The 12,682-nt window shown below is 42.1% G+C and overlaps 1 protein-coding gene across 1 annotated transcript in view; it reads right to left on the minus strand.

Annotated features, from left to right (window-relative positions):
- Positions 1 to 12,682, minus strand: part of LOC149453933 (venom factor-like) — a 374,515-nt gene that overhangs the window by 198,728 nt on the left and 163,105 nt on the right. Inside the window, exon 18 of the mRNA XM_089687988.1 lies at positions 11,649 to 11,760. Coding sequence (XP_089544114.1) covers positions 11,649 to 11,760 — 112 coding nt within the window. The remainder of the gene's footprint in view (positions 1 to 11,648; positions 11,761 to 12,682) is intronic.

Here is a 12,682-nt window from a genome sequence, read left to right on the forward strand (position 1 = left end):
GAAGGTTATTGCGGTTTTATAAGGATGTGGCTATGTCACAGTAAAAAATACCTGAATAGGATAGCGTATATTATATATATATATATATATATATATATATATATATATATATATATATACACACACACACACACACACACACGATTCTCCTCCAAAGAGGATTTCCAAAAAATTCCCCGAGTATACAGGGTAAATTAGGCCCATAAAACATGCCCTATTAACATCATGTAGGCTCTATAAATCTCAACAGCCGTAAGCTTTAAATAACTTGCCACCGGTGGAAGGTATGTTTCCCTGAGGGATTGCCGTTTGCGAACCGCTGTAATAGTAGCCCACTGGTAGTTCTCAGAGGGTCTTGGGCCTTCCTAGCAGGGAACTGTGACTCCGCCGTTCCTTCCCACCTCGTGGGCGCCGCACCCTGTGAAGACGCCGAGCGTAGTGACGTCAATACGTTGACGCGTTTCGTCCGCCAATCACCGCAGACTTCGTCAGAACTGGGAGGGGACTTCAATCCTTTGCCTTATATGGTGCACTAATTGCATACCTAAAAGTCTCCACCTCGCCATCTTGTGTTGAAAGAATATCACTACATTAAGAATATCCAAAGTGAATTAAAACACATATCTTGAATTTTAAAATGATTGCTGGATGTGGAAGAGGAGCCTAATTACTATAGATCAAGTCATCTTCTAAGAGGATAATAAAGAGGAGATTATTATTAGCATATTTCTTATTCACATAGGGAAACATCAAAACCAGGTCCAGCTACCAGAATTTCAATGTCAGTCCTATTATTGTATATGCTCACCACCCAATAGGAATAGAGAGGATTGCATAGTTAGATTCATATTTTGTCCACAGAAGTCCATATTTAATTCATATATATGGTATCCCAATGTAGATTATAACTCAGGGTATATGAAGAGTTCAAGGGAATTCATTTCAAAAACACCCCAAAGTTGAGTTCTGTATTTAGTCCAAATGGGACAAGTGCCCCCAGGGTATAGATCCAGAATTTTTCTTTTTGGAGGAGGACTTTGTCAAAGTCACCCCGACGAGCCGAAATATTCAGCAGAAAGATCCCTTTTACTTTTAGACCATCTGTTTTGCCCCCGTGTACTTCTTTAAAGTGTTGTGCCAGTGGGTTCTCTTTTTCTCCCTTTCTTACATTCCTATTTTCATTTCTAATGTCTCTCAGATGTTCACCAATCCTAGTCCTAAGGCTTCTTTTTGTTTTACCTATATATATCTTTTTACATGGACATTCTATCATGTATATCATTTTACTACTAGAGCAGTTAATAAAGCTTCGTATTTGAAATATCCTAGAGTTATCATTGTTGAAGAACTGATTGGACTTATGTACAAATGGACAAATCTGACAATGGCCACATGGAAACATACCATATACGCCGGTCCTCCTAGTTAGCCAGTTTCTTTGTGGTGCCCTCTGAAATTCTGATTGTACTAATATATCATTTAGATTCCGAGTTCGTTTTGCTACCATATGGGGGCTCTCTCCTACCTCTCTCGCTATCTGCGGATTTTGAGTTAGTAAATGCCAATGGGAGTCCAGGGCCTTCTTGACTTCACCCCATTGTTGTCCAAATTTAGTTATGAATCTTACCGGTTGGTTTACAGTGTTCGCAGCTGCCTTTGGTTTTGATTTATTAATAAGTTCCTCTCTTGTTTTACCGAGGGCTCTTCTTTTTGCTCTTCTTAGGGTTCTATGTGAATAGCCCCTCTCTCTGAACCTCTTATAGAGCTGGATAGATTCATGTCTATATTCTAATTCTTCTGTACAGTTTCTTTTTATTCTCTGAAACTGACCAATAGGAATTCCCTGTTTTAAACTCCTTGGGTGATAGCTATTAGCATGTAGAAGTGTATTGGCCGCTGTTTCCTTTCTAAATGTTTTAGTGACCAGTTCATTTTCGTGGACAGAGATTGATAAATCCAAGAAAGTTATCACCTCTCTATCCACTGTGTAAGTGAGTTTGATATTTCTATCATTCTTGTTCAAAAATTCCATAAATCTTTTAAGCTCATCCATACCTCCATCCCAGACCATTAGGACATCATCAATGTATCGCAACCAGGTTATTGCGTATTGTTTATAGGGAGTGGAGGGATATACTAGCTCCTCTTCCCACAAACCTAGATGTAAACATGCGAATGCCGGGGCCCAGGGTGCTCCCATGGAGGTGCCACATATTTGCTGATAGAAGAAACCCAGAAACTGAAAACGGTTATGGGTCAGCATAAACTCCAGCAAATCCAATATAAATTCATTTTGAGCCTCCATTTCAGGAAAGTATGTCTCCAGAAAATGGGCCACCGCTTTCTGTCCCCAGACGTGTGGGATGGAGGTATACAATGATTCCACATCAATGCCCACCAGGAGTGCGCCTTTTGGTACTTTTACATTTAGAATCTTTTTAAGTACATCCCCCGTGTCCCTTACATAGGATCTGAGTTCCAAGACCAGATCCTTGATTAAGTCGTCTACAAATTTACCTATTGGTTCCAAGGGGCCACCAATAGCAGATACTATAGGGCGTCCCGGTGGTTGAGAGGGATTTTTATGTATTTTTGGGAACTTAAAAATGCTAAAAACATTGTGATTAAAAAGAGTGATAAAGGGGGGAATGTAGTACTACTAGAGAGTGTGGAATATGAGAAGGAGGTGCTTCGACAGCTGAAGAGTCTGGATACATATTGTAAACTACATAACAATCCGTTCCCAAAACTTGTGGTTGATCTAAATAAAAAAGTGGGATTGGCACGTGAAGCAAACTTATTAACCAAACGGGAATGTGATATGTTGACAGTTGATACATATAATATTCCCACCTTCTATGTAATCCCAAAAATACATAAAAATCCCTCTCAACCACCGGGACGCCCTATAGTATCTGCTATTGGTGGCCCCTTGGAACCAATAGGTAAATTTGTAGACGACTTAATCAAGGATCTGGTCTTGGAACTCAGATCCTATGTAAGGGACACGGGGGATGTACTTAAAAAGATTCTAAATGTAAAAGTACCAAAAGGCGCACTCCTGGTGGGCATTGATGTGGAATCATTGTATACCTCCATCCCACACGTCTGGGGACAGAAAGCGGTGGCCCATTTTCTGGAGACATACTTTCCTGAAATGGAGGCTCAAAATGAATTTATATTGGATTTGCTGGAGTTTATGCTGACCCATAACCGTTTTCAGTTTCTGGGTTTCTTCTATCAGCAAATATGTGGCACCTCCATGGGAGCACCCTGGGCCCCGGCATTCGCATGTTTACATCTAGGTTTGTGGGAAGAGGAGCTAGTATATCCCTCCACTCCCTATAAACAATACGCAATAACCTGGTTGCGATACATTGATGATGTCCTAATGGTCTGGGATGGAGGTATGGATGAGCTTAAAAGATTTATGGAATTTTTGAACAAGAATGATAGAAATATCAAACTCACTTACACAGTGGATAGAGAGGTGATAACTTTCTTGGATTTATCAATCTCTGTCCACGAAAATGAACTGGTCACTAAAACATTTAGAAAGGAAACAGCGGCCAATACACTTCTACATGCTAATAGCTATCACCCAAGGAGTTTAAAACAGGGAATTCCTATTGGTCAGTTTCAGAGAATAAAAAGAAACTGTACAGAAGAATTAGAATATAGACATGAATCTATCCAGCTCTATAAGAGGTTCAGAGAGAGGGGCTATTCACATAGAACCCTAAGAAGAGCAAAAAGAAGAGCCCTCGGTAAAACAAGAGAGGAACTTATTAATAAATCAAAACCAAAGGCAGCTGCGAACACTGTAAACCAACCGGTAAGATTCATAACTAAATTTGGACAACAATGGGGTGAAGTCAAGAAGGCCCTGGACTCCCATTGGCATTTACTAACTCAAAATCCGCAGATAGCGAGAGAGGTAGGAGAGAGCCCCCATGTGGTAGCAAAACGAACTCGGAATCTAAATGATATATTAGTACAATCAGAATTTCAGAGGGCACCACAAAGAAACTGGCTAACTAGGAGGACCGGCGTATATGGTATGTTTCCATGTGGCCATTGTCAGATTTGTCCATTTGTACATAAGTCCAATCAGTTCTTCAACAATGATAACTCTAGGATATTTCAAATACGAAGCTTTATTAACTGCTCTAGTAGTAAAATGATATACATGATAGAATGTCCATGTAAAAAGATATATATAGGTAAAACAAAAAGAAGCCTTAGGACTAGGATTGGTGAACATCTGAGAGACATTAGAAATGAAAATAGGAATGTAAGAAAGGGAGAAAAAGAGAACCCACTGGCACAACACTTTAAAGAAGTACACGGGGGCAAAACAGATGGTCTAAAAGTAAAAGGGATCTTTCTGCTGAATATTTCGGCTCGTCGGGGTGACTTTGACAAAGTCCTCCTCCAAAAAGAAAAATTCTGGATCTATACCCTGGGGGCACTTGTCCCATTTGGACTAAATACAGAACTCAACTTTGGGGTGTTTTTGAAATGAATTCCCTTGAACTCTTCATATACCCTGAGTTATAATCTACATTGGGATACCATATATATGAATTAAATATGGGCTTCTGTGGACAAAATATGAATCTAACTATGCAATCCTCTCTATTCCTATTGGGTGGTGAGCATATACAATAATAGGACTGACATTGAAATTCTGGTAGCTGGACCTGGTTTTGATGTTTCCCTATGTGAATAAGAAATATGCTAATAATAATCTCCTCTTTATTATCCTCTTAGAAGATGACTTGATCTATAGTAATTAGGCTCCTCTTCCACATCCAGCAATCATTTTAAAATTCAAGATATGTGTTTTAATTCACTTTGGATATTCTTAATGTAGTGATATTCTTTCAACACAAGATGGCGAGGTGGAGACTTTTTGGTATGCAATTAGTGCACCATATAAGGCAAAGGATTGAAGTCCCCTCCCAGTTCTGACGAAGTCTGCGGTGATTGGCGGACGAAACGCGTCAACGTATTGACGTCACTACGCTCGGCGTCTTCACAGGGTGCGGCGCCCACGAGGCGGGAAGGAACGGCGGTGTCACAGTTCCCTGCTAGGAAGGCCCAAGACCCTCTGAGAACTACCAGTGGGCTACTATTACAGCGGTTCGCAAACGGCAATCCCTCAGGGAAACATACCTTCCACCGGTGGCAAGTTATTTAAAGCTTACGGCTGTTGAGATTTATAGAGCCTACATGATGTTAATAGGGCATGTTTTATGGGCCTAATTTACCCTGTATACTCGGGGAATTTTTTGGAAATCCTCTTTGGAGAAGAATCATATATATATATATATATATATATATATATATATACACACGCTATCCTATTCAGGTATTTTTTACTGTGACATAGCCACATCCTTATAAAACCGCAATAACCTTCTCTAATTGAGCAATTTTTGGAAACCCTTGATTGGGTATATTAAACTCAGGTATCTACGGCCTGCTATATGCTACATACACACTATATGTGTTTGAAATCCACGCACTGTGTATACCTGGCTCCTCACCCCCATATGCATCTTTGAAAAAGCATCAAGGACCTGATCCTATTTCAAGTCGACAGGAGTCTTCTTGATCTTTATTGATGGTAATATATCCACATTTTGTGTGTGTTTTGTTTTCGGGGTCACTTGATGCCCATAATCTATATATTTAATAATTTTTTTCTATATATATCCTCAGAATCATTTGGTACTGTGGACCTTGTTTTATTTGGGGTGGCTATCCAGGAAGTCCCTACACTTGAGAAGCGGGTATGATAGTCTCACTATTGAGAAGGTAATAGTAGTATCCATTGACTACTGTGGAGGGAGGCCTGGTGAATTTTGGATGTGATTTGGTTTCCATATTTCTATACATACACTATGTATTTTTGTGTTCCAGCTTTTACATTCCAGGAGGTCCCTGACATATATTGGGAACACACCTACTGAATACATGGTCTACTCAAATATAAAGCGGGAAACCTACGGAAACCCAGGATAACTATCTCATCATTACACAACTCTGCCTTATATGGTGCTCTATTGGCTAAGATGACCCTAAATTGAAGACGCTAAGTGTTTTTTAACATGATTTTATTTTTTTCACATGTACACCGTGCTCATGTTTAACCTCCCTATGATCTATGTGATCAAATAAAGTATTGTTAAAATTCTTTTGAATTCATATTACTCCGCGTGGATCATCTAGAAACCTTCTTTTTCAGGTAGGGGTGTTCTTGTCACACTACCATATTGCTTAATTCACTATATCTAGTCTCCCCGGACCCTGCATTCACGATATCTGGTCTCCCTGGACCCTGTATTCACGATATCTGGTCTCCCTGGACCCTGTATTCACGATATCTGGTCTCTCAGGACCCTGCATTCACTATATCTGGTCTCCCCGGACCCTGCATTCACTATATCTGGTCTCCCAGGACCCTGCATTCACTATATCCGCTCTCCCAGGACCCTGCATTCACTATATCTGGTCTCCCTGGACCCTGCATTCACTATATCTGACCCTGCATTCACTATATCTGGTCTCCCCGGACCCTGCATTCACTATATCTGGTCTCCCACAGTACACACAACATGGAAATTATTTTAGTAAATTTAAACTGCTAAATACCTTTTCTCATCAGCAGTATATAGCAGTCTTGTGACTTCTATTAGTGTTCAGCAGAGCACTAACTAAGCTTGTAGGAGAAGAAGTTTTTGTTCTGCTCTAGGAGGGTGCAAAACCTTTGACCTCTGTCTGGACAGTGCTGATCATATGCGCTCTCCCAAGATAAAAAAAAAACCTCTAGCAATACACACTAAACTGAGCATGCGCAGAATGGCTATGGTTCAATCTGTCTTATCAGGAGATAAGATGTGGATCTTTAAACAAGAGGAGGAGACGAGAAGACAGGATCAAACAGCCTTTTTACACAATACAGAGGATTAACCCCTTAGGCTCCATAGTGAGTATAACAAGTATGATTTACTGCATATACAGACTGATTTTACTGGTGTGGGTTTAGTAACACTTTAACATCAGAATCAAGTTTAATGTGCCTTGCCAGCCAGCAGGACTGATGGATGGTGCATTCTGCAATCCCTCCACTCTTCACATTAATCAGCTTTCTGTAATCTTGTAAAACTTGCAGTACTGCCCTAAACTGAGATGTAAGTCTCCCCGTCAGGTACAGTGAAGGGAAATGGCCCCTGTGCACCATTCAGAGGTGTAGCAACATTGTCAAGGAAAAAAGGGACGCCGCTCACCAACCCGATGCTTCGTATAATGTGGCTTCAGCCAGCACCTCTTCAGCCATGCCCCTTGATGTGTTTCGCCCCACCCACTGGAGGCTTGGTCACAGAGGTGACCAAGCCCCATTGGGTGGGGGGAAATGCATCAGAGGGTGTAGCTGGAGCGGCACTGGCTGAGGCCATATTCATCTATATACTGTACTAAGCATCGAGTTGGTGAGTGGCATCCCTTCTTTTCCTTGACAAGCTTTTTGTATTCATCATAAAACGTAACACTTACTCCACTGAGCCAGCACATATAGCCTTCACTAGTGATGGGCTGAACCATGACCAACGTTCAGACACTAAATCTGAACCCCACAAAAATTAATGAGAGCAAATGTTATGGAATAGTAATGGCCATTTCCTAGGCTAATAGGCAAGAGATTATCAAACAAATGGCATTGGGGGGCAGGCCCTTAAGCCAACCATTGATGGATCAAACTTCGATAGGTTCAGCAGAAACCATTCGCACTTCAATCCATCTATGGGCGGGCTGGTTGTACTGAAGTCGATTTATCAATTACCTACAGAACAACCAGCCTGTCAGGGTTTTTTGCCAAATTATTGCCAGTGGCTATAGCCGCCAGCCAGTGGTGTAATTAAGTTTCGTGCTGCCCTAGGCACCACAAAAATAGGCTCCCATCCCCCCACGGAGAGACCCTGACACCTTCACAGCTCTGAACATCCCTGGGAGCAAGAGGGGCATGGTCTGCATACACCACGAAGCAACCTCTCTCAGATCCCACCTGGTCCCCATTGTATGTTCCTTCTTCCATCCCTTCTTCTGGGGGGCAGCGTTGCCCCTCTGAAAAATGCAGCCCTAGGCAAATGCCTTGTCTGCCTTGTAGTAAATACACCCCTGCCGCCAGCAGTGATCACTGTATTCTGCCGATAGGGAAGGCTCCCCTCGCTCCCCGTCAGCAGAACTCAATTTCACTGCAGGAAGGATTCCCACATCAAAATGGACTGTGTTGTTGAGGGAATTGGGCAATTTTCTTTCCTTCAACCCGTGGATGAAGGAATTAAAGTTGAATAATGTATAAGCTGTCTTAATGGAAAAAAAAAAATTTGCATTAAATAACATGCCTGGGGGATGCCTGGACCCTGCCTGCTGAGTGGGGCATCTGTGCAATGTAAACAACCTAGTACAGTAAAACTGATGTTTACAAAGAAAAGAGTGTGATTAACCACTTTCCCACCGCCCTATAGAAGAAATACTGCTACAGTGTGGCAGGGGTGTGCACAATCACGTATATATACACGTGATTTTGCATTTTCAGGTAGGGGGCGTGGCGAGCCACGTGCATGCCCTACCCGCGCCACCATTGGCGGCCTCACCTGTCAATCACCGGGTCCCAGCTTGTGATTCCCCGCCGGCACCTGGCAATCGCCGTGTATCACCGATCGGGGAGAGACATGTATGTCAACAATACAGATCTCTCCCCTGTCAGCTCCTGCACACTGCTTTGTATGGCTCTGTATAGCAGAGCCATATAAAGCAGTGTGCTTTAACAGTAAAGCACAGACACAACACACAGTAAAACAGCACACCATTAACCCTTTGATCGCCCCAGATGTTAACCCCTTGCTGCCCAGTGTCATCAGTACATTGTCAGTGCTTTTTATTAGCACTGATCACTGTATTGGTGTCACTGGGGATGTCAATGACACCAAGTTAGTTCCCCCCAAGTGTCAGAATGCCCTCCGCCGTCCCGCTATAAGTCGCTGATCGCCCCCATTACTAGTATAAAAAAAAAATCCCGGTATGTATACCACCATTTGTAGATGCTATAACTTTCACGTAAACCAATTAATTTACACGTATTGGGATGTTTTTTTAGCAAAGACATGGAGCAGAATACATTCTGCCCTAAAGTTATGACGAAATTAGATTTTTTTACTGGACATGTTTAATAGCAAAAAGTCAAAAATATTGTTATTTTCTCAAAATGGTCAGTCTTTTTTTGTTTATAGCGCAAAAAATAAAAAAAACGCAGAGATGATCAAATACCACTAAAAGAAAGCTCTATTTGTGGGAAAAAGGGACATACATTTAATTTGGGTGCAGTGTTGCATAACTGCGCAATTGTCAGTTAAAGTAACGCAGCGCCGTATCGCAAAAAATGGCCTGGTCAGGAAGGGGGGGAAATCCTCTGGAGGGCAAGTGGTTAATTTGCTAGCAAAATTACATTTCCCAGGAGCTTTGTTCTGTTTATAAACAAAGAAACTGGGGATTCCCTTTATCTACTATATACCAGACCCTTATCCTAGATGAGGGTCTAATATACTGTAGGTGTTGTTGGGGGACCCCCACACAAACAAAACAAAAATGTCACAGGGCTCCTCCCCAATTCATACTTCATGTCTAGTATGAATTTTATAATTGAGCCCATGCAAAAAAAAAATGGCACAAGGTCCCCACAAATAAAATAAGGAAAATTGCGAGTCTCTCCCAAAAAATCCACACCAGACTCCTATCTGAGGTATGACGGCACTGAATCTCAGTGATCTCTGACCATCCATGCCCATATATGGCCAATAAGACCACACCCCTTTGTTTACAACAGCTGGCATTTGGCAGGAATGAAGTGACAGGAACAGACGTGGGTCACCAGTTGTAACTTTTACTTTTACGAGGGATGGCTTGGATCTACCTTGCTGGTAGAAGCGATTGATGATGTATTTGCATCATAGGCCTTTACATTTTTTTTTTGTGGAGTAGGGGTACTATAAACCACTTTATCAATCACATGAAGGGGGAGGGGCAGTATTTAGGTGCCTCTTATTTGTGAAAGGGGGCTTCCAAACCCCCTCCCCCACCATGTTGAGGGCATGTGGTCTGGTTATGTTAAGGAAGCTGGGGGATAACGAAGGATTACGTTCGTCCCCTTCTTTCCTTGCCTGCCAGGCTGCATGCTTGGTTTAAGGGTCTGTTGTGGATTTTTATGGGAAGACTTTTTTTAATATTAATATTGCATGGGGCTTCCCCTTAAAATCTATTCCAGAACCGAAGTGGGAACCCCCTGCCGTTTTTCTTTTTTTTGCTTACATAGCCGGGGATTCCCAGCCATGTAAGTAAATGAGGCAAGTTACATCATTAGTTCCTAAGGACTCAGCGGTGCCTGCACCTGCCAGTGTAATTAACAACCATTGACAGCGAGATACTGTCATGTATAATCCTGATAGTAATATTGCTATTGTAACGCCCTCCAGGATAGAGAGATAAGCTTTTTGTTAGATAGAGGATGAGTAGCAGCCTGGGATGAGTCAGCCTGGGAGTGAGGTAGTGAGTTCAAGGCTGGGAGGTTCTACAGGTCAGGGCTTCTGGAGCCCTCCCATCTTTCCAGAAGCCAGAGAACTTTATGGAACAGGGGAGGAGAAGGGGAGGAGGCCTAGATCTGCATGTTGGAGGGACCTTGCCAATCCCCAGGCAGGAGGCTGGGCATGGTGACCAGGGCAACCCTCAAATATGACAGAGCCTGGGGAGAGAGAGGAGTCAGGTGGAAGATGGATTGGGAGAAGGCTGGAGTGTGGAGCCTGGAAGAGGGCCCCAGGGATGGGAGCCTACCTACAGGCAGGATGCTGGACTGGAGGATCTCTACTGCCTCAACGTTTCCTCAGGAGGACAACCTGTTAGCAGGAAAGGAGCCAACCCAGCAAAAGGCCTGAAATCAGCTACCAACCCACCACGCTGACAGGCGAGGACAGAGTACTCTTACACCCCCTGTGCCGGATAGGGGGAGAGGGCAATCAGGTGCAATACCCAACTAGTGTTCACCTGGGACTGCTTAACTGCAAGCTCTTGAGACCCCCTTACTCAGCAATACCTTCAGCACAGTTGGGTGAAGAGGAGGATTCATCTGGGGTCTGAGGAGGTATACCAAAAAGGGACAGTGCTCTGTTTTTGCCAGTCCACCCTTTTTTTGTAAATAGCTGCTAAGAAGTTTGTCCTCAAGTTCTGCAGTTCCTTAGGGATCCCATATACCACTATACCCTTATACCCGATCCAAGTTGTTAACCCCTTAATAAAAACAACTAAAAACCAGCTCAAAGACTGTTTTACTGACTCTAGAGATACAAGTGTGGAAAATGCATACTGCCTGGTTGCGCAAAGCTTAGGGGGACCCAAATCAAATCCAATGGTCCTTACGGGGGTAGTGCTACGCTATCACGAATGTCATTCAGCTCCCACCAAATAGGTAAGTGTTTGGTCATTTCTTCCAATGCCTGACCAGCCAAGGTGTTGTCCAAACACAAGGTAGGACCTCAGGCCCAACCCTAGTCAACACTGGAGCCTGTGACATACTGTATACGTCAGGTACTCACTCATTAACATCCGGTTTTGCCGTAATTTTGATAATTTGCCACAACCAACTCTCATCAAATGCACTCCGGACCCAAATTTCTTCATCTTTTAAGTAATCGACTTCATTGTCACCTGGAAGGGAGGAAGCAGATTAGAGACAAAACTCTGAAATATACTTTTAGCCCTGAAGAAGTCATACCTATTCTGCTATATATCTATAGCCAAAACTTTGGGGTTTGTTTTAGATTATTTAAAGTGGAGAACGGGTAAAACACCTCTCCTTTTTTATTTGAGTTCTACATCCTGTTGGGCAGATTTCCTGTCTTGAAGACACAACAGGAAGTAAAAGGAAATCTCTCCAAAGTGAGGGTAAATCCCTTTAAGACATCAGTTGTCACTGGAACAGGAGTCCCCTTTGTCTAAGAAAGCCCAACACGGTTTGCATACTCTGAGATATCCTATTATAGCTGAGTCAGACTCTGCCAGGACAGTCTTTGTAGTCTGATCTCCCTGTCATACAGGATCTATTCTTCATCTGTTATAAGAGCCTCCAAAAAAGCTACTATTCCTGTATGAAGTACATCACTTGCTGGTTTCAAGGTGTAACTATAAATAACTTTAATTCAGTAATCCATTATTACATAATTAAATATTTGTAAATTTATTTTTGTTATAAACACAATTAAAAAAATAAGAAAATATATTCAAAACACCAATTCTTTTAATAGCACTCCTCCCTCTTCCCAAACAGGTACAAACAGTTGCCTGTATGTACCTTCAACAACTTCAAGGTTTTACCCCCTTCATGACCAGGCCATTTTTCACAATTCGGCACTACGCTACTTTAACTGGTTATTGCGCGGTCATGAAACTCTGTACCCAAATAAAATTTGTTTCTTTTTTTTTTTTTTACAAATAGAGCTTTCTTTTGGTGATATTTGATCACCACTGGGGTGTTTTATTTTTTTTGTGATATAAACTAAAAAAGACCAAAAATTTTGAAGAAAAACACAAGTATTTTTTACTTTCTGCTATATTGAAAATAAAATATTTT

This window comes from Staurois parvus, unplaced genomic scaffold, assembly GCF_062004578.1.
Source record: "Staurois parvus isolate SC_StPar_1 unplaced genomic scaffold, SC_StPar_1.0 ptg000444l, whole genome shotgun sequence".
NCBI lineage: Eukaryota > Metazoa > Chordata > Amphibia > Anura > Ranidae > Staurois > Staurois parvus.